The sequence below is a fragment of the Hemicordylus capensis genome, chromosome 1, assembly GCF_027244095.1.
Source record: "Hemicordylus capensis ecotype Gifberg chromosome 1, rHemCap1.1.pri, whole genome shotgun sequence".
Lineage (NCBI taxonomy): Eukaryota > Metazoa > Chordata > Lepidosauria > Squamata > Cordylidae > Hemicordylus > Hemicordylus capensis.
Window position 1 is genome coordinate 201,495,591 of NC_069657.1, and position 23,275 is coordinate 201,518,865.

Below are 23,275 nucleotides of genomic sequence, written 5' to 3' on the forward strand. Positions count from 1 at the left end.
TAATGAAAACAGCAATGGAAGGAAGTGATAACAGAAACAGAATATACCATTCACTTTGTGGAATTTCCTTGTCTGATACTATGCTCTGTTGTGCAGTGATAGCAGGGCAAAGGATCAAGATGGGCCCTCCCTACCCCTGACAGCCAGTGCTGGTACAAGGGGACCCTTCTGCCTTTGGTTTCCATAGTGAGCTGGTCCTGCCTCCTGTGCTGAGAGAGCAGGAACAACTATTTGTGTTGCTACTCTGAAAAAGAAGAAGGGGCCTCTATATGGTACAGGGAGTGATGGGGAGCACCAAGTTCCTAAGGCCTTTTCAAGCTTGCATTTGCCAGGAGGTCAGCAAGGAATTCCCTTTATTGGCTGTGTGGTAGCCAAAATGGTTTTAGCCTTCTGCATAAGTTAATTATTCTTAGCCTCTCCTCTGTCTTGTCCACGTAACATCCTGTTCCTTCTACACAGTTCTGAATCATAGCCAACATCCAGACCACCGTTCCCTTTAAGGCGTGCACACACTCACAAGTTTTTGGATGCTCGCTCAGTTCAATTTAGATCCCACTCAGGTTGAATCAGGAATGCCTCATTCTGAATGTACATACGCGCACACTGCCTTGATACAGCCACCCAGGACAAAACTCATTCCACAAAGAGATGGAAAAATATTAGAGGGACCACTGATCCAGACTAATGCCACTGGCACCACATCACTTTCTGTCCAATGCTGTGTGTGTGCATAGTCCCCTTTTCCCTTTGAAAAATATGTCCCTGAGGGTCCCACAACCCTCAGGACCTGACGCATGGCTGCAGTGGGCAGGGGGATAACTGAAAATCAACCCCATTACTCAATGGAAAATGCTCTTGAGCCAGTGTGGTGTTAGTATGGATGTCCTCCAGTGTCACTAGATCACATCTAGCAGTGGTGTTTATTCCCAAACCCAGGAGTAGTGACCTATCCAGATGAGCTGGCTCAGCATCTCCGATAGGCTTGCAATGTCAGCACACTTCAACACACAACTCATTACAGCATCAAGGAGTATATCTGTTCCTTTTTTCCTACCCTTGACACTATCCTAAGCTCTAATTTGCCAGTAAAACAGATCTCAGGATCAGGCTGAAATATATATACATATATTTTTGTGTATCATTATTTTCAATAGAGTCTCTTTTAAAACAAAATAAAATACATGTTCGCAAATAAAATCCTTCACATTTTGTATCATATGAAACATTGGCTAAAAAGAGCAATAGAACCTAAAGAATAAATTCAGCTGGAGTCCTTTCTCACAGGGCTTTTGGTTTGCATCTCCTCCAGAATGGAGGGTGCGTGTTCACATATCGGCCATATTTACCCTGAAGTCCCTCCCTGTGAGCTATCAGGGAGCACTTCACACATGATTTGGGTTTTTCGTTGTGCGTTATAGTGTAGCCTTATTTATATCCCGGGTTTTAAAAGATCCACTTTTTACATGAGTTTTGGGGGCAAATTTGAACTCACGGTAAAGCCTCGTAGTAAACTCGCAGTAAAGCCTAATGTCTGAAAATGCTCCTGGGAGTGAAGAAAAGCTATTGGCAAGGAATAGGTATATACAAAATATCACAAATTGACAAAAACATAAATACTGTATGAGAGCAGGAGGATGTCTGCTTTGCATATAGGACACTAGAAAACAATTATATTTTTCTTGCTGTTAAAATTTCAGTGTGTAAAGGAAAAATGCATAGCAAAGGATGACAGAGTAGAATTTATTTTCATCAGAAAATAAATGACCTTAACTCATGAGTGCTAAGAGTTTAAAGTGAGTTATAGAGGTCATTATTTCATGTGCAGAAATGAATGGCATCATACCTGGTCTGTTTTTATGTGTTTTGTTATTAGCACACTACATGTAAGTTTGACTATTTGAGCTCTATTTTTTAGTTGTGAAAAGGAAAATAAAATAGAGAAGACAATACCTGAAGAAACATGCTTGATAAAAATTTGAGTTTGATCATGATGTCTATATTCTGCAGTCAAAATTCCTTACTCACACAAGTAGTTTCATTTTAATCAATGAGAGTAGTCATGAGAGTTAAAATGATGGATGTGGAGGCTGCAGTATCAGGTCTATAGTTCTCAAAGGCCAGGCCATACAGGGGGTAACTATATAAATCATTAAACATATAAAACAACTGCAGAGCAAAACAACTCTTCACTCTTTGCCAAATAATTTAGGGATTCCTTCAGATGCTAGAAATGCATGATTGGTGACAATAGTTCAGTTGGTGACAGCAGCATCAGCTTCAGTGCTGGCACCACCAGTCCTTTGCCCTGATGCCAGTATCACAGGTGTGGCTGGCCACACCCCTTTCACTGACACCACCCTCCCCCATCGCATGGCTGTCGTGCCTTTACCAGCTAGCCACTTTGTTTGCTTCTTTCCCTTTTTTACTCTCTTCCCATTGCACAGGGGCTGGGCCGGGCCAATACGTACAGGAGGAACAAAAAAAAGGGAGGTGGTGAGGAGCTCGGGAGCAGCAGTGGCAGGCAGATGAGGCAATGCCCATGAGGAGTAGGGCAGGATGGCTATATTTGCTGCCCCATGGCTCAGATGCCACCTGAGGCCATCACTTCATGGGTGAGCGGCCCCTGGGTTCCAGTTCCCACAGAGATTCCCAAGCTCATGTCTAGGCTGGGCTATAGAAGTCCAAGCATTTGTTGAGCTCTGTCAGGTTTTAAGATACCACAGATGAAGCCCCAATCATGGCAAATCATGTAAATTTTTTTTTTATTTTCACTCAGATATATCCAGCATGAAAAAATAAAACATATTACCTCATGTTATGTTTTATTAAAATATGCATAGATAATTCAATATATAAAATAAATATTACTAATTCATTTTTTAAAACAAACAAACAAACAAACAAACAAAAAATACCAACATATCTAAAAGTAAATACAAGCAACACTGTTGTACCAGTTACAATGATGGCAAATTCTTGTCAGAAGAAGGGTAATAGACACAGGGAGCTGAGCTGTGTGAACCTAATTTCCTCTCTCAGGGTGACTTGGAGAGTCCAGCACCACGAAACATGATGGAGCTGCAAGGCAAAAAGCAGCATACAAATTCTAATAAACCCTAGAGCTTTCTAGAAACACCAAGACTGGGTTAGATGCTCCCTATCAACCGAAAATACATGGAATATTCTTAGTAGAAGAATAGCAACATTATTAATTCAAAAAAGGAAGAAACCAGCATTTCACAGCCCAACTATCTATTATTTATGACCCTTTTGCCTCTCTGAACCTAACCACACTGACACCAAAAATGTCATTCTCAAATGTGTAACATCAGCAATTTAAGACACAAATATATAATAAATACCAAGGGGATCGTCAGTGTGTTTACTGTAATAGCCTGTAATAAAAGTGTTGGACTGCTGTTCTATAGTAGAGTCTCATTGACAGTATTAACATAAAATATAAGATAACATGCTTTTCTTTCCTATATTACCAGTAGGTTGTCCAAAATTATTAAACTCCATAAGAAGCCACGTAAAGCTTAGGAAGAAAATGGGTGCAATGACAGGATCTATACCTATATTTCAAGGTGTCTTTGCTTAAGTATCAATAGTTTTAGAGTTTAGTGACAACATTATCTGGGTAATATCACACTTGAGAATAATTTAGTGGCAAGACCATTTATGCATACAGATTTCAAGGGGAAAGGGGGGAATCCTTGTAGAACAATATCATACAATATGCTAATCATATTGTCCTTTAGCATTTTGAATTTGGTCTTATAGTTTTAAACATGCTGTTTTTAAAAAAAAAAAAAACTTCTAGTGTGTATTCTGAAAAACGGTTTTCTGCATAATTAATTGTGTTGTTCAATTTAGGATATTTTAATAGCAATCAATTATGTTGTTGTGATATTAAGACAAAGAGTTTTGAAAACTAGATAATATAATGCTATTCTTGAATTTACTTTTTAACAGAATTCTAGCTCTAAACCTTGAGTAGTATGTGTGTAAATCTGTTATAGCAAAAAACACTAGAATCCTGAGACACCGTGAAAACACATTTACAGTTGCATAAATTTTATAGGCAAGTGTCTATTTCATGAAGTGCATAAAGTGGTCAATAAAAATGACACACAAACACACTGTTTAACAATGGGACAATTCAGACAATAGTTTCCAACTGGCCCCGTTCCATATGATTATGATGAAGATGAAACTCCCCTCAGCATGCTATTCCTTAATCATGTTGTGGGCGGGGGGGGCATAGTTTGTTATGTTTTATAAGGAATGGACTTGGGTGCTGTGTCCACAGAGCATTTTTCACACCCAGCTTTTAGTTCACATCTCTTCCGGAATGGAGGTGTGCATTCAGATATCAGCCAAATTTACCCCCAACATCCCTGCGAGCTATCAAAGAGCACTTCACACACAATTCAGGTTTTTTCATTGCGTGTTAGAGTGCAGCCCGATTTATATCCAGAGTAAAAAAAAATCCACTTTCTGCATCGGTTTTTTGGGGCAACTTCAAACTTGCAATGAAGCCTTGCAGTAAAGCCTGATGTCTAGGAAAGCTCTGGGCCTCTGTTTATTGGTTTCTGTGGGTAGTCATTTCAGAGTGGGGGTGGAGGATGTCTGCCACCCAAGGTCTGCAAAAGTGAAGTATCATTTTCTAGGACAAGAGGTCCTTAAGGATGGAGGGCTTTAGCTGGGAGCATTAGAGAACCACATGCATGCTGCCACTTTCTCTAATGGCTCTGTCCTGTAGTAGGTACTACTCCAGACTTGTCAATCTGTTTCTTTATCTTGCTGGTTAGGAACAAAAATCTGCCTTATACCGAGTCAGACCATTGGTCCATCTAGTTCAGTATTATCTACCCAGACAATACAGTGGCTTCTCCAAGTCTCTCCCAGCCCTATCTGGAGATGCCAGGGAGGGAAACTGGAGCCTTCTGCATGCAAGCATGTAGATGTGCTTCTCAGAGCAGCCCCATGTCCAAGGGGAATATCTTACAGTTCTCACGTGTAGAGGCTATTCTCATGCACAACTAAAATTGGGCTAGGGAAGCGCAGCCCAGTTTTAGCTGTGCATGTGAACCAATGGGAGCCATGCGGTTCCTGGTGGTGGTGCAGTGGCAAACCCTCCTGGGCAGCCCGCCTCTTAACTCGGGTTTTGGGCACAAGGGCACCCGAAAAGCAGGTTAAGTGATCATGTGTCATTGTGGTGCAGCATTGCACCACACTGACTCATGAGTAGCCCCCCAACAAGGAGGCTACAACAAGCCTCCCGGCGTTGCGAAGCTCCCCAGAAGGCACTGCACACTTGTGTGGTGCTTTCAGGCACTTCCGGGGGCTGGGAGGCCCCAAACCCCACTGCTCATACCGGCTCCATGACGGAGCCTGTAATTGTCTGGGCGGCTGATCCGGCCACCGAGGGATGACTGAGCGATCGTCTGTGGGGAGAGCCGGTCACACTCACTCTCCCCACAATCCTGCTTTAGGCGCTTCACCCTGCTTGTGTGGAGAGCCTCGGAGTCTCCCTTTCAAATACAAACCAGTATGGACCCTGCTTAGCAAAGAGGACAATTCATGCTCGCTATCACAAGACCAGCTACATATTGTAGGTTCCATTAATTTCAAGCATTTGTCCCTTTCCAGTTGACAGGAGCAAAAGTAGCTATGTTGTTATAAGGCTTGGTTGTAGCAGGAGACATGTAGACATGTAGAATATAGCAGTTTGGGTTTCCTAGTATAATGGTATCTAAGCAGTCATCTTTCAAAATTGAGTTGTGGCGGGTGGGGGGGAGTGGGGGGGGAGGGGGGAACAGGTAAGGAGTGCCTGTGTCTGCTAGTATTGTCCTATTGAGGCTAGAGGAAGAAAGAAGCAAAGGAATGAGATAAATAGCAGTATCTAGGACCCAAGAATAACCAGAGGAGGAATCAGGAAAGAAGTGGGGTGAGGTGACCCAACACCCCAACATAGAAAGCAAGGTGTTCCCTGCTAACTGAGCAAAGAGGCACATCTTAAAGTGGTGGCTCTCTTATACTGAGCCGGGGGAGAGTAACTGGCCCTATCCAACCCCAGCACAGCATCCCTCCCATGGCTGTTGCTGGTGTCTAACTTATGTTTCTTTTTAGACTGTGACCCCTTTGAGAACAGAGAACTATCTTATTGATATATCACTTATTTTTCTATGTAAACTGCTTTGGATACATTTGTTGAAAAGTGGTACTGAAGTAGTAGTAGCAGTAAAGCAAGGGACCATCATAGCGGTAAATTAATTTAACTAAACCTTTGAATAATGGTCTGGGTGCAAAACAGTGGCAGAGAATTTATTTATTTTCATTTTATTTAAAATATTTCTATACTACCCAAAACTTGCATCTCTGGGCAGTTTACATAGGGACATAGGAAACTGCCATATACCAAGTCAGATCATTGGACCAGCTAGCTCAGTATTGTCTCCAAAGTTGCAGGTAGGAGTCTCTCTCAGCCCTATCTTGGAGATGCCAGGGAGGGAACTTGGAACCTTCTGCATGCAAGCATGCAGGTGCTCTTCCCAGAGCAGCCCCATCTCCTGAGGGGAATATCTTACAGTGCTCACGCATGTAGTCTCCCATCCATATGCAACCAGGGTGGAACCTGCTTAGCACAGGGGATAAGTCATGCTTGCTACCCCAGCTCTCCTCACCATAGGAGACTGACATAGGAGGACAATGACAAGGATGAAGTGAAAGCCATGTCAGAGGCCAAGGAAATCTAGCATTTTAAAAAGGGACAGGGAGACCGAGAAAAAGGAGGATTTAATGAAGGAGGAGGTCCTTAGTTAGCTAAGGGACAGGTTAAATCTCTACGATTAGAGATGGAGGAAGAAAGCAAAAAGGGAAAAGGTGGGCAGAAACAACCAAGGCTGAAAAGCAATCAGTATCAGAGAACAGACAACAGAGGGGATAGGTAGCAACCGGAGTCAAAGGGAAATAAAGAGTGCTCTGTGTAGAGAGGGAGAGAGAAAGCAACCACAGACCAAGGGAAAACAGTGAGAGTGTTCTCACGAGCAGCCACTGGTCTCTCAGCTTCCTGAAAGTATTATGTTGGGATTGGTCCTGAGGCTGAGATTATATCAGGTCCAGGATGCTTTTGTTCAGAATATGAACTGGGCATACAAAGAAACATATAAACATCCACGGTGATGCTGCAGCCAAAGGTGGTCCATGCTGAATATTTCTATTTACATATAGTTGCAATGTCTATAACTGCAATACCTTAGTATCTCAAATCCACTACTGTCAATAAAAATCTAAATAATATTCTATTCCATTGTGATTTGCCTTAGAAGAACACTCAAAGAACACTCAAAGAAGAACCAAAGCAGGAGGCCTTATCTAAAAGATCAAATTCACACATGTCCTTCAGTTATAGAATAGTATGTACATTGCAGTAAAACCTGTGATCAGTGAAATATAGGGCAACATTTAAATGAAAGCAGGCTAAGAATTATTGCCACACTCAGGGCTTCTTTAAGACACTGATATAGCCGACAAGTCATTTCCATACCTAATAAGAAGTTCTGGTAAGAACTAATCTGCCTACTGTCCTTTCACTCTAATCTTAATTGTTAATTACCATCTTCACAAGTTAGCCCACTTCTGCCTCAAACATTCATATATCCGCCTTGAACTGGGGTGGATGACATCATCACTAACTATGTCATTGAGGTATCCCTATGTGTCACTGCAACTGTACCAATTTGGTCCAAATCAGTCCAGGCATTGCGAAGCTGATAGAGATACACACATGTTCACATACAGAGCTGGGTGGTCTCATATGCTTACTTTCCTTAAGGAAAGTAGGTTAAATAATGTTTTGATGAAATACTTTAACACATATGCATACTACTACAGAGTTGCTTCTGGGGTGTCACATCTAAGACCAGATTAGCAGCTAATCAGATATCTGAAAGCCTGTTTCACAGAAACATAACAGCTACATAACAACTTTTGGGGCAATAATTCAAAATGGCAGAAGTGTGTGTGTTTGGAATCCATTTGTGTGTGGAAATATGTGTGTGGGGAATAGAATCATGCAGCAAATAAAGCTGGATAAAAAGGAGATGCTGAACAGAGGATGGTAGACCAAAAGAATGTGGTGTGAAGCCATTCACAACAACAAATTCACCATAAATCCCTGCCATCAGGGGATTGTCTTGGAGAGAAGAAAAGGTCATGTGAATTTGCTCTAAGAGTTGACACAGATGTACTGCAGTGTGAGAAGTGGGAAACAGTTGTGTAAAAGCACTGCCCCCTTTTGGCAGTGTTTTTGCAGTTAGTTGTGCAGATACACATAGACTGACTGGCCAAAAACTGACTTTTACCTATGCTGCCAGCATACTCTTCAAACAGTAAGCAGATTTATTTAAATCTGGAGCCTTTTCAAACAGCAGGCTTTACCACAGGTTTACCACATGGCTTTATTGTGAGTTCAGGGCATAATGGATACTCTGACGCAAAAAGAGGATTTTTTTTTACCCCGGACATCAATCGGGCTAGGTTCCTATATGGAGGGGGAAACCCAAACTGTGTGAGAAGTGCTTTCTGAAATATGGCACACTCTTTGGGGTAAATCTGGCCAATACCCAGCTCCCAAAGTAAAGTCACGGTAAAGCTGCCATCTGAAAAAGTTTCTGGTGGTTAGTAGCTATTCAATCCAGATGAAAATAAGCTGTTTCATCAGAGAATAAAACAAGCTGCTCTCCTCCACCCCAGCAAGATGGAACAAATGTGGCCTTTGAGCTCCACCTAGGGGACTTCTTCTGTTATTAAATCAATCATACACACCAGCAAAGTTACAATTACAGATGTGCACAAAATTGATGTTGCATTTTGTTTTGAGCTTGAAATGAAACGCAAAAGGCTCGAAATGTTTTGTTGAAACAGCAGCCAAACTAGCTGTTTTGACTCAAAACGTTTCTAGTTCAGCTCAAACTTGAAATGTTTTGAGCACCATTTTGGAAAGTTGTTTTTCCAGGGAGAGCTGGTCTATCAATTGGGGTCGGCAGGTAGACCAGGCCTCTGCTCTGGACTTCATGCATCAGCCCACCGCATGAGACAGGAAGGCCGGGCCTCTGCCCCAGACTTAGCATGTTGGCCCCCCTTGGAGGACTAGTCTGCCCATTAGACCAGTACCTGGTACACCAGTCCTCTGAGGCGGGCCGACACAATATGTCTGGGGCAAGGGTATAGTCTACCCGCCTCACGGGGTGAATACACCAGTTGTCTTAGGTGGGCTGATGTGTGGAGCAGAGGCCTGCTCTACCCACCAACCCCAATTGGTAGACCAACTCTCCCCGGAAAAACAGCCCTCCAAAATGGCACTTGAAACACTCAAAATATTTTGACTCAAAACGGGTCGTTTTGTTTCACGCTCAAAACAGGCTCTTTATTTTAAGAGTGTTTTGTTTCAAGCTCAGAACACTTGAAATATTTCAAGCTTGAAACATTTTGCACATCCCTAGTTACAATCATACACACCAGAAAGTCACAAAGTGGATTTATGAGTTGCTTCCCATGCCAAACAGGTGACCAGTTTTCCCGGGGACTTGGGCTGGAGGTGTGCTGGTGATGTCAGTGGTGCTAGCCATTAGATACCCACACCAGCTAGCATTCCCATCAGCCATTAAACTTGAACCATACAAAGTTTAATAGTGGGGTGTGTGTTTGTGTGTGTGTAATTTTACACTCTACCCCAGGACAGAGGAATCATTGTATGTTTGTTTGGATTGCAGTGAAAATGCTATTAATCCACTTCAGCCATTCATACAGCAGAATCCTATCGAAGTTTATGCAGAAGTAGGTCCCATTGTGTTCAGTGGGCCTGAACAGTGCATATGACTGCAGCCTTAAATTGTCTAATCAGTTTTCCTCCTAAATGTACTTCAAACAGAAATGTAAGCTTTTCATTGCTTTATAAACATCCTGAATTCGTTTTATTTCAACAAGTTCTCCAGCTATAGTGCACTAACATAATGTCATCTAATTTTCAGTTTTAATCATCCAATGAACTCCTTTTATCTTTGATGTAATACACTTTCCCCTAGAAAATACTGCCTGGTTTAGTGGCATATGATTGCTATTATACTAGACGAGTGTAATATTTGAATTTGATCTCTCTCTCTTTCATTATCATGTTCTAGGTTTCACAGTATTTCATCATACAGTCTACAACTGGAAAGGACCTTCAAGGGCCATCAATCCCAAATTCATGCATTGTATCAAGACTTCTAACCACCTGCCTAACTGTCCAATTCCTCCCCTCCTAAAAACCAGTCTGAAGACATCCTGTACATTAAGGAGACAATTGTGAAAATGATTCCCAACGAATGAATGGATGAATCTTTATTTTGATCACCGACCAAAGCAAAAATGCCTCTGTTTGAGCAAGTCGCATTTGGAACGTAAACAGCAGGGGGAGCAGTCTCGCAGCAACTAACAACCCCAAAAATCAGCAACTTTTTCACGCCGGATGTACGATGTCCTTGCTCTATATCGCAGTGATTAAATTTGCAACAAGGCATTTGAAATGTGAACGGCACCCTGCTGTCCGCGTAGGGACTGCGGTGTCACGACGCAGGAAGTGTGGAAGCACACTTCCAAGACTTGCCCTGACCCCATTGTAGGGTCTAGTTTGGAAAGCACCCTGGTTAGATTTTCTAATGTCTTCTCCAAAGCCAAATGAAACTGTTTACCTGTCTTTGTTAAGTTTGTTGTAAACAGTTGTCAGCAAGACATTTTTGTGTCCTAGGTGAAATCTAGAAGTAGCATATACCCTGCTATGCTCCACTAGATCCCTGACCAACAAGTGTTTTTTCACTCATCTGATCAAGTCCTCCTTTATCACTACAAAAGCCAAGACAAAACAGCGGCATGAGAAGGATATCTCCCAAAATCCTAAGCAGGCAAGCATCTTTTCCAAGCAGCCTACCAAGAAACTCCCTTGAGAAAGTGTGCCTTTGAAACACATCAGGAATAAATGATCCTTTTCATGCAGCTGTTTTTGTCTTGGCTTTTGTGGTGGTCCTCCATAGCGTGTTGCCTACGCGCGAAGAAGGAACTAGGAAGCCTTCGTGTGTGCGCAAAAGGCTCCCTGCACTTCGCACTCGGCAAGGCAGGGAGCGGGCAGGCGGACAGACGTCTCGCTGCTGCCCGCCCGAGCGTGGTTTCTCCTCCGGTCCGGGCGAGATTTAAGTGGGCTTCAGCGGCACCAGGGGGCTTCGAGGGGGCGGCAGGGAAGCACCCTGCCGCCCCCCGATTTTTAAAATGAGGAGGAGCAGAGCCATAATTAGTAATAGAAGCGGGCGGCGAGGGATCCTGCCGCCCGGATTTCTTGCAATATTTACAGCGCCAAAGCAGCAAAGGGCGGGAGGGGTAAGTAAAGCCCCCCCAGCCCTTAATGGAACCCCCCACCCTAACCCTCCCGAACCAAAACCACCCCTTCTCCAGACCGGTTCAGAGGCCAGTAGAATGGCCTCCGAACCGATCTGTGCACACCCCTAAAATCCAGACGACGTCATTGTTGCCCCATTGCATTCTAGAGTTTTCTGTGTTGCCCTCCTGTCCCTGATTTGTAGCATAAAATAAAATAAAAACAATAAAACCACAGTTGCACTGCCAGTCTGTCCAGTGTGGACCTGGCAAAGAGCTATTGAGGTTTTTCAGGGCTACTGTGCCCTTAATTAAAAGCTTTTTTCTTGTAGCTGCTGCCTCTTTTATTGCTTCCTGTTTTGTGTAACAGATGTTACAGATCTTTGTTTTTTAAGTCTTTCTTAATTGTCTCTTAATGTCCTTTCCTGTTTTGAGGGAGAGCTTTTATTGACTGATTTCCTCTCATTATTTATTTTCATTTTTTTAAATTATGAAATAATGCTATTTTGTTATTTTAAAAAGAAATAAATTAGGAGGGCACCAGTAATAAAAGCTTTCCTCCCACACAAACAGGAACTGATCTTAAGAGAGGCTATTAAAGGAGCGATTATCAGGAGAGTCATCAGCAAGGAGAGAAGCAAGCAGGAAGTTTTTAAATAACATTTTGTAGGACCTTTGCTGGATGGGGCTAAATTCTAAGTAAACATTACAGAAATTTCTTGGCTGTGAGGATGGGCATTGCCAGCTCTCTCTCTCTCTCTCTTTCTCTCTCTCTCTCTATATACTCTAAGACGTACCCATGGCTAATCCCATGCATGGCAGCTTTTGAGAGAGTTTGGGAGCAGCTGCCAAGAAAACGGTGGCAGTGGCAGCTGGCCGGCTAGTGGGGGAAAGAACGGTGGCAAATGGCCGCCACCACCAGGCAGAGAAAGCAGCAGGCGGGCTGGCAAGAAAACTATGGTGGCGGGCAGGTGGTGGAGAGGGCGGCGCACTCCCTCTTTGACCCACCTGCCGGACAAAAGGTAAGATAGCCCGGCCCACTGGGCAGAAGAAGGCGGTCAACTGGCCAATGGACAGGCGAAACCAGTGGACGGGCGGCAGAGAGGGTGGCGCACTTCCTCTCCGGCCCGCCTGCCAGCCAAATGGCCCGGCCCACTGGGAGAAGTGGCAGGAAGCGGCGTCCAGGCCGCCAGGGAGAAATGGGGTGGTGGGAGAGACAGGGAGAACTAGGGGCTCAGATGCTCTGCCCCTGGTCAGCTGGTTTCTATATAAAATGCTGTGTGGAGCCACTATTGTAATTCTGCTTCCAGCTGATTGTGGAAGGGAAATGCCTCAAAAGAGCTCAAGGGCCCTAGTTTAGAAGCAACCCTGGTCTTCCAGTCCTAAATAGCTTCTGCAGTTCCCCATTTTACATTCACCTTCAGATCTATTGAAGGATCTATGAACCTTGTCCTGATACTATTGCCTGATCCTTCTGTACATTCCATTCCCCTACCATCCTATTTGTGGCAACAGTTAAGCACCAATTGGAGGGTTGTGGACGCAAGGCTTCAGTCCCAATAAAATTGATACTCTTTAGATGGCACAATTTGGTGCTCAAGTCCACTTATTTCATTGGGATTTTGGAGTACCAAACTTCCTTTGGATTTCACCCTCTGTATTAGATAAAGAGCTCCAATAGTTCTGTCTCTATTTTCACAGGAAATGAATATGAAAATGAAAGGGATTTTTAATATTAAAAACACAATTGTGTAAGAGCAGGTTCTATTACAGTAAGGTCAGCATTGCACAGCTGCCATCTGTTGTTCCATTCATTCACAGCACCATTAACATCTCTATTGCTGAAACGCGTCAAATGTTGCCAAATAAGTGCTGCTGCAATTAGGGCCCTTGAATCTCTTGGGCATTTGCATCTCAGACAGTTGACTATCCTCTATTAGCAAGGAGCAAAGGGAACATATGTTCAAGCATGCAAACAATGCCTACAGTTAACATGAGCTGCCCCACCACTCAGATACTTACAGTTAACTGCGCAAACATTAGCTGGCACACGTTGAAAGCGTGCCTCCAGTTGTGATACAGAACCATGCGATAATTCTTCCTCACTGTCAAAAGCCACCTACACAATGTCTGAAATGGAAAAGTACAAATTGCATCAGGGATACTAACGGGTACAAATGGACATGACACTGCCAAGACAAAGTGGTGGATTATCTTTGTAGAGCAGATGGTTACCTCGTAGTCAATTTTAAATTTCTGCACCATTCCAAGCTCCATGAACATCCGGAGGGCTGCAGTTATCATGGCATCCACATCAAGGGAGAAGTCATCAAAATGGATGTTGTCTATGCCAAGCTCTGACACAAGTGGAATGTTTGCTGCCTAGAATTACCCAGAGATAACAAGAAACTTCTCAGGCACAGGTCTTTCTCTGCTCTCTTTCCTAGAAAGAACTTTTGCTAAATCATCCACAAAACACATATTGCAATTACAAATGCCTGGAGCAAATGTGAGAGAGGAAGAGAGTCGATCATTTGATCAGGGAATATTGTTAATCCTCAGTAGGAAACAAACGGTGCAGCTGCACCATGCTACATTCATTTCAGTGCAAATTGTCTAGGCACTCCAACCAAGTGGTCAAACTATATGTTACAAGAAGTGTGTGCTTAGTGCTTCTTCTCCTTCTCCTCCTCCTTCTTCTAGTAAATAGATTGGGCCTCCAGTGGCAGGAGAGAAGGCCTTAACCTTTTGTCTCCTCTGTGATCCCAGTCCAGATCAGATGGACCTCTGGCTGCAATTTTGTCTGGGATAGGGATGTGTGAACCAACCAAGTTAGTTCACCATCAAACTGGGACAGCTCAAGGGCTCACCCTCAAGCTGGATGGGGCCCGGTTTGGCTTGAGGTTGTGCTGAACCCCCCAGGCCAGCTTGGGGCCAGTTAAGTGTAAAAAAAAAAACCCTTTTAAAAACCTGGGGGTGCTGTTGTGCCAGGGTCTTTGGTGGTCCCCCCTCCCATTGCTGGCCTCACCCCAGTCTTCTATGGACCTGTTTGACCCCTTTTGGGGCCATCTTGGCCCTCTCCATGGTTGTGGTGGCCATTTTGGAGGCTGCTGCACATGCACCCTGGCCATTTGCTTCGCCAGGTGACCTGGCCACACAAATGGCTAGGACACATGCATGGCGGCCTCCAAAATGGCTGGCGCAACCACGGAAAGGGCCAAAATGGCCCTACAATGGGTCAAAATGGCCCATAGAAGACCAGAGGAAGGCTCGTGGTGGAGAAGGAACCACTGAAGTCTCTCCCATGGCCACAGAAGTACCCCGACTGGAGGCTACCAAACCCAGCAGCAAGTTTAAAAAAATGTTTTTTAACACTTTAGAATCCCAAACCTGCTCGAATTTGAGCCAAACCGGGGTTCTAGTTTGGGGTGCCAAAACCAAACATGCCCGATCTGGTTCAAGTCCAGTTCAGACTCGAACCGAACCGGGCAAACTGGTTTTGTGCACACCCCTAATTTGGGAGTACAGGTTCACATTGGAAAGAAAATGGCAGCTTTCTTCCCTTTGACAAATAGCAAGTGGGCAGGGGGTAATTTGGCTTGAGAGCATAGCAGGTGGTCGGGTTAAAGCCTTCTCTCACTACAGTCCCAATACAGCTGCTATGTACATTTAAAAAAAAAAGCACAGAAGTGCTAATCACACACTTTCTGTAATATGTATTTCTAGCCTCAGACAAATGGAAGTTGTACAGAAGCAAGGCTTGGCAGATGAAGCACTTAACTTTTTTTCCTTCATGGAGTTATACTGTCTATGTGAGTGTAGTGAATACTGTCACTTGTGAAGTGAAATTTTGAGTTTATTTTACTGAAAATATGTGGATGGGAAGCTGACACACGTGATTCATGTATTATTTATTTTATTTATTTATTTAGAATATTTTATACCACCCAAAACTTACATCTGTAATCACAGCAAAATAAAAATTATCATAATTTCACAAATTATGTTGCAAACACAGATTTTCTCCCTGTCAGGGGGAAAAAAAAAAAGCAAAATGGCCATGAACCCCAAACATAACGGAGCAGTCTATTCTATAGCAACCACAGTAATGCCATGGATTTGCATTTCTAAGAAGGCTAAAGGCTTTGGACTTTAGGCACCAATGGCAAAGGGCATTTACAAAGTCTTCAAAGGATTCATATTTGCAAGGTTGCAACAAAGGCATCCTTTGTGAGTCACCACAACAGCATACAGTATATTTGACTATTTCACCAAGATAGATTGTACGGAACTACGCAACAGGGAGCAGCTTCAGACACTATGAACTACCATGGCCAGCAGCCTCTGCAGTCTCTCCTGCAAGTGGTAGGCAGAGCTTATTTGTAATGTCTGAGGGGGAAATTGTGTGGGGAAGGTGCATAAAATGTAGATTTATTATTATAAATTTATTTTTATTATTATTATATTATTATTATTATATTATATTATATTATATTATATTATATTATATTATATTATATTATATTATATATTATTATAATATATAATATGATATGAATATAAGCTATTAAGTTTTCCTACACAATGCCAGCCTTTTCCGACATTACAATCATGGAGGCATACTGCCAACTGGCTGCCAAAGATACTATCCAGGTAGCTGGGATTGCCGCTTCAAAATGTCCAAAGCTACTCCACGTGACCAACAGAGAAAAAGCAGCAACAAAATGATATATCTTAGACATGTGGATTTTCTGGATGTTGCAGGTTGAATAAACTAGAGGAATCTGTCATATGGAGAAAAACAATATATAACAAAGTGATCATAAACTGACGAACAAAACAAGTTGACTTTTTTTTTCTACGTCAGTCTTTATATTTATGAGGTTTTACCACCCTATATTTAACAGGAGTGCCATAATCCAAAATAATCACTGAATTAATAGCCAAGAAGTAACATTTGTATAAAAGAACCATTTGCTTTACAACAGCAATAAAAGAAATGGCAGAATTATGTATGAGGGTTGAAGCCAATTTGAATAATGTAGAAAAGGAGAAATATTATATCCGTGCAACATCTATTGTCATTCTCCTACATTTGAGGTGAAGCAGAGAGAACTTATAAAGGACAGAATCACAAAAATTACAGCACTATAAAAATAACTTAATATATGTTATAAAAAATGTATGTTTAAAACCTTAGTAACCAGAAGGAGTTTTCAACTCTCAGATGATATGCATTAGCCACATAGCTGTCCTTATGACATCTAGGGCGGTGGAAGGAGTATCCATATATTGCAAAGGTCTTATTTACAATTTATCAGATATCACTCTTTCTGAGGCACAATGTACAGTCTTAGAAAAAGGTTTATATTTTGTACCCACTTCTAGTTATCCCCTTGTAGATATAGGTTTGTACAAGTTTTATGTGTCAGGAATTTTCTCAAGGGTCAAACTGTAAGCTATCCCACTTATTATACACCTTTTAAACATGTTTCCAAGTTTATTCCTGCTAATATTTTATGTCGGCAGTACACATATATTTTTTTAAAAACCCATTTAGAATAGGTTTCTATTTCCCCCTGGTCTAATATTACTCAGGGGAAAAAAAATCAGCTTTAGAACTGTTGTCTGACAATCATTCTATAATTATTAAATCAGCCAACAAAGGTGGAGCAATAGTAATTTAGTCATTTAGCAATTAGTCGCAGAACCAACCACAGAACAGTTAGTCGCAGAACCAACCAGAGAGATGGCGACTTTGGATTTAATCCTGTGTGGTGCCCAGGACCTGGTGCAAGCTGTCAGAGTTGCAGAAGCATTGGGTAGCAGTGACCATAGTGTGATCTAATTCAGCTTATATGTGAGTGGAAAATTGTTAAGGAAGGCCAACACAGATGCTTTAGACTTCAGAAGAGGAAACTTCTCAAAAATGAGGGGACTGGTAAGAAAGAAGTTGAAAGGGAAAGTCAGGAGGGTCAAATCACTCCAGAAAGCATGGAACTTATTTAAAACCACAGTACTAGAAGCACAGTTGGAATGTATACCAAGAAGGAGGAAAGGTACCACCAAATTCAGGAGGATGCCTAAGTGGCTAAAAAGTAGAGTCAGGGAAGCTATAAAAGGGAAGAAGACTTCGTTCAGAAAATGGAAGTCCTACCCAAATGAAGAGAACAGGAAGGAACATAAACTCTGGCAAAAGAAATGCAATGACACAATAAGGGATGCAAAAAGAGAGTTTGAGGAGTATATAGCTAGAAGTGTCAAGGGAAATGACAAAAACTTCTTTAAATATATCAGAAGTAGAAAACTTGCCAGGGAGGTGGCTGGACCCTTAGATGATGAGGGTGTGAAAGGGATTATTAAGGAGGATAAGGAGATTGCAGAGAAGCTGGATGAGTTCTTTGCATCTGTCTTCACGGCGGAGGATACTGACCAGATACCCTCTCCAGAATTGAGTTTTTTAGGTTTAGCGGCTGAGGTACTGGGTGAATTTGAGGTGATAAGGGAAGATGCTCTAAACTGTCTTGAAAAGCTAAAAATTTAGAAATCGCCAGGGCCAGATGGCATCCACCCAAGAGTTCTGAAGGAACTCAAATGTGAAAGTGCCGATCTCCTAGCAAAAATATATAACTTGTCCCTGCAATCAGGCTCTGTTACCAGAGGACTGGAAAGTAGCCAATGTGACCCCAGTTTTCAAGAAGGGATCCAGGGGGGATCCGGGAAATTACAGGCTGCTCAGCTTAACTTTGGTGCTGGGTAAATTGATGGAAAACATACTTGAGGACAAAATTGTTAAGCATATAGAAGAACAGGTCTTGCTGAAGTGGAACCAGCATGGCTTCTGCAAGAGTAGGTCTTGCCTCACTAACCTTTTGGAGTTCTTTGAGAGTGTCAACAGGCATGTGAATAAAGGTGATCCAGTTGACATAGTATACTTGGACTTCCAAAAAGCTTTTGATAAAGTTCCCCACCAAAGGCTCTTGAGTAAACTTAGTAGTCATGGAATAAGGGGACAGGTTCATATTTTTTGTTTGTTTGTTTTTGTTACCTGTATGTCAGGGGCTGATCCTATCTATGGGCAAAGTGGGTAGTTCTCACCTTAAATTTCTCAGTCAGCCATATTGTCTCTGCCTCCCTCTGTTGTTCCCTCTTGCTCTTGCCTACATCCAGCTGCTGCTTTAAGAGTTGTGAGATGGGCAATGGTAGTACCAACCTCAAAGAACAAATGAAAAGCCTCAGCTTATTTAAAATATTAATAAGGCAGGAGCCAATAAGCATGCTCACTTTTGTTTTTGCAAAGTGGGCGTTCCTAGGAACACCCTATAAACCAATCAGAGGGGGACTAGGTTGATTGGCTCCTCAGGTGGCCAATCAGAATGCCTAGAGGGTGGGGGAAATCTTTTTCTTTTAGCTACTCAGAAGAACCCAATCACCATTTTGGTTAGAGGGCAGGTAGGCTGGTTAGCTCTGGGTAAATCTGAACTTTTGCTGGCTTCTTTGTTTTTGTTTGTTTGGAGGGAAGGAATGCAACCTCGGCTTTCTCTTCAATTTGATCTGTATGCAAAGCATTATGGCCTGTTCCCATAGTCCTCTGACTAGTCTTGGCTCCACCTCTCACTACCTATAGCTCCACCCATCACCTGCCCAGTGCACCCCCTGCCCCCCCCCCAGCCCTAGGAACCACCAGCTGCCACTGCTGTATGTGGGTTAGCTATCCCATGTGTTATATCTAGCATGATTTAGTCAGTTAAAATATCTCTGCTATATTGTGTTTGAACTTCATAGTTTGCCTGTAAGACTTTATTTACCATAACTTTTATGGTCCTTGTACTAGAGGTTTTATATTATTTCTGTTTGTTATATTAGATTGTATTTATGGTTTGCTTTTATCTCTCCTAATTGTTGCAATATGACTATTTAGTTTCATATAGTCCTTTTGATTTTATATTTCTTATTATTGATGATGATGATGATGATGATTAATTATTGGTATATTTTTTTACATACTGTAGTCTCCTGAAGAAGAGTTCTACTCGAAACATGTCGGGACCTACTTCTTAATAAACTGCCAGTGCACTGTTCCTGTTATCTTCCTTCATCCCTAGGAAGGGGGCTGAATAATGGGTTAGGGTTAGAATACCCTTGCCCTAACTCAGAGCATAATCCAGTTAGATGTAAGGGCCAATCAAGATATGGCTTTAAACACATCACTGCAAGCCCTCACTGTATTGTGCTTTTTAAAATCCTTGACATTCTTGAAGTTAAATTATGTCCAGAAGCCCAGTTGATGGCTCTTGGCAGTTCCTGCCTGCCTCCCCTCTAGTTTCCAAGTCACCAGTTCTAGTCTGGCTAGAACTGTTAATGGACGGGTGAGATAGGCTGTAGCTCTCAATACTAAGCTTGGCGGACCTATGCTCTGACTCAGTATATGGCAATGTTATGTCTTCCTATTATTCTAGACATAACAATATGAGTAGGAAATAATATCATGATATGATATGATATGACAATTAATGTGCAATTTTAACCATGGCGGGGGAGGAGTGAAAATAAGGAGCAGCATACAGCCCAGATAACCACCACTCCTAAGACTGATAAGGATGCAGGGCTGGTGGAAGGAGTCGAGGGAAATTGTACCTGTTTTAGGCCCAAATCCTAAACACATTGGCTAACATCCTGACTAACGAAGTGATGGGGGAGGGGGGTCACCAGCCGCCCTCATGCCACTCCCCTAATCCCCACCCCCACCCCGTGTGCACACAATTGTGCCAGAGCCGTTTGAGTTTGAAGCACTTCCCATGCTCCAGAAGGGTTCAGCAAGACTGGAAACACTTCACTGCTGGGGGGGTCTATGACGTGGTGATTTTGATCTTGGAAAGCCCTTCCACAGTGTAGGGAGTGCACTCTCAGGGCGATGGCACAACAAGGCATGTGGACTAGGGGAGTTGCGCAAGGGCCCTGCAGTCCTTCAAAGCACAATCACTTCATGAGTCAGGAAGTCAGCCACTGACTAGAGCCATGGTCTTCACTATTTTTCAAATTGGGGGCGGGAGCATTTGGCAAAAAAAAACCCCAAAAAACAAAAACAAAAACCTTCAGTGTGAGAGCCATTTCCCACTGTGCTAAGCTCCACACCGTGTTGCACTTTTCTTAGTGCTCGGAGGGCCCTTTAAGAAAGATGGAGCCCTCTCTTAGGAGCTCTAGAGGAAAGCACTGGGGAGGGTGGTCTCGAGACCTATGGGAAAGCACCAAGAGGGATCCATTTCCTTTAAAGGAGCCCCACCAGGACTGGGCCAAGTGCAGCACTGAATGGTGGGGAAGGTTGTCTCCGCAGGGTGCCAGGTGGACTGTGCAGAGTGTCCAGCTCTGGCTGAAACTTTGCACAGGCCCCAAAAACATCTGGCCAGGGAGCTGCATGCAGGGCTGATGGGACCCACCACTGGCTGCCGGGCCTTACAATGAAGAACCCTGCCCTAGAGAGTAAGCCCCACTGAACACAGTGTGAATGATTTCAGAGGAAACATACCTAAGTTCATGCTGTCAGGAACTATCTGAGCTTTCTTAGGGAGGCCTGGTTTATTCTTGGAGAATCCTGTGTAAAGACACCAGTTCATGAGGGGAATCTGCCCTCCAGTGACGAACTGACATTCCCCCCACCTCTTTATATAGGAAAAGAAATGTCAACCCATAGTTTGGTCTGAACCTGTTATTAACTGATATTTTGTTGTGAAATATGGCAATTAGGAGCTAACTATTCCTCATAGTCCCGGGCTTGATGCATACAATAGATTAGATTAAAGTTGCACACACGTTTATCTCTCTCTGAAGGGAGTATGTATCTAATTGTTTCAGCCTAGGGATACCTTAACACCTAGAGCAAACTTGGTTTTTTAAAGGCCTCCATCTGTTACTGTGTCCTGCTGACTGATGGTGTCTCTCTGCCCTTCACATTGCTGAATCAGCATCTCCTCATGATAGATCTGCAGCGGCAGAAGTAGGACGTTGGTCTCTAAAGGAAACTTTCTAAGACAACTTAAAGTACAACGAGTGATTGGGGAGCACAATAAAGGAAAGTCCCCATGTAGATGCTAATCTTTCCAAAGAAGAGTCGTGTTTGTTTTTCTTGTATCTGGTTTCATTCTTTCATTCATTGTATCTGGTTTCATTCACTCTAGGCCAGCACATAAATCGGCCAACACTTCCCCAGGTGGATCAGAAACAGGGTTTCTGAATGCATGCACACATACTGATGAGGCTTTTGTAGTGCAATGATTGTGCCAAAACAAAAATCTACAGTGGTCCCTTGACTTACGTAAATAATCCATTCCGAACGCACGTTCGGAGGTCAAAATTTTCGTAAGTCGAGGAGCGCACCACGGAAGTCTGAAAACATTCGTAATTCGAGGAAGCTGCATCTAAAAATTTGTAGGTCGAGTAAGCTGAATCTAAACCGGCAACTACTTCCGGTCTTTTTTGTCGCTCGTAACTCGAAAACAACGTAAGTCGAGTAGTTCGTAGGTCGAGGGATTGCTGTAGACAATTTCTTTAAACAGAACTGTTTAGAATATAGGATAGAAAAATATATAGGATATTGAATGAGAGGGATGGGGTGTGTGAACATAATCAAAGAGCATGTAGTGTTCCTTTTAAGATGTTTCTAACTGGTTTACATGCTGCACAGTGTTATGGGGATGTGATGCTCTGCCCCACCGGGGCTGCTACGGACTTTTAAGACGGCTCAGACGCCATTCCAAAGCTGCGGTTGCAGAAGCAGAGCTTCATTGGGGCAAATGGAGAAAACTGATGGAGCACTACCTGTTTTTCCGAACAGAATTGGGCCTGCCTTTGAGTCCACAGCAGCCCTAAGGCAGAGCGTTATGTCTCCATAATGCTACACATCCTGCAAACCAGGGCTGCTCAACTTCGGCCCTCCTGCAGATGTTGGCCTACAGTTCCCATAATCCCTGGCTATTGGCCACTGTGGCTGGGGATTATAGTAGTCCAAAAACAGCTGGGGGGTGGGACGCTAAGTTGAGCAGGCCTGCTGTAAACCATGAGTTTAAGTGAAGATCTACTCTCTTTCTCACCAACTACTAAGGGGATGCCTGGACCAGGAACCATTTGTGCTTCGTGTTTTTCATGAGTTTCTTTTGGTGTTCTTCATTGTCCATTAATATCCTAAAACACTCTTTGTATATTTCCTGAAAATATATGCATTTTTCTCTTTTCATAAAGCAACTTCCAGATGAGGTATTTAGTTCGAGATTGTCACATGCTTTGTTCACTCCTCTTTGTGAGGGAGTCCACACAACATCATCCATCTGTTGTCCACCTGTATTTTCCTGCACTTGCAACATCGCATTTATAGCCCCACTGAACCACCATCGCAAGACAGAAAAAATCTGACTTTTCCAGAAAAGCAGTGCAATGCCCACTCTACCTTTTTGGTTTGTTTGTTTCGTCTGAGAGGCGCATACCCTAATACAACAGACTGCAACAGAAATAAGAAGGGTAAAAGGGGGAGAATCAGCCTACCATGTCCCCAAAATATGCAATATTAACTGCAGAGTTGAAAGAACATTGCAGTTCTGTATGTTAGTGGGAAAGCACTGACTGGCTGTGCTATAAAGAGTCCTTCTCTAGGTGCCCACAGGCTCAGGTAAGGAAAGAAATCACCCCGAACATGGACACAAGTCATTGACCTGTACATACACTGCAGGTTTTTAATTTTTTTGCACCTATGGACCCTGCCACCCGAAGCCCAGATCCTCAAGTATTACCCATGGAGCCTTATCCCATTTAAACAATATATTTTCATGACACTCCAGTAAAAATTAGAAAGTGGGGGGTGGGGAGTACT

General features: G+C 43.0%; 1 protein-coding gene across 17 annotated transcripts in view; it reads right to left on the reverse strand.

Moving 5' to 3' along the window:
• The window catches only part of PDE11A (phosphodiesterase 11A), a 299,742-nt gene that overhangs the window by 73,238 nt on the left and 203,229 nt on the right, over positions 1-23,275 (reverse strand). For 16 of the 17 annotated variants that reach the window (XR_008310873.1, XR_008310875.1, XR_008310874.1 and 13 more), the window contains 2 exons: positions 13,651-13,797; positions 13,438-13,545 (listed from right to left, as the gene is read on the reverse strand). Coding sequence is in view for 11 of the 17 variants with exons in the window: in XM_053268425.1 (XP_053124400.1) it covers positions 13,438-13,545; positions 13,651-13,797 (255 nt within the window). In the remaining 6 variants the exon portion in view is untranslated. The remainder of the gene's footprint in view (positions 1-13,437; positions 13,546-13,650; positions 13,798-23,275) is intronic. The other variant, XM_053268433.1, reaches the window with a different exon arrangement.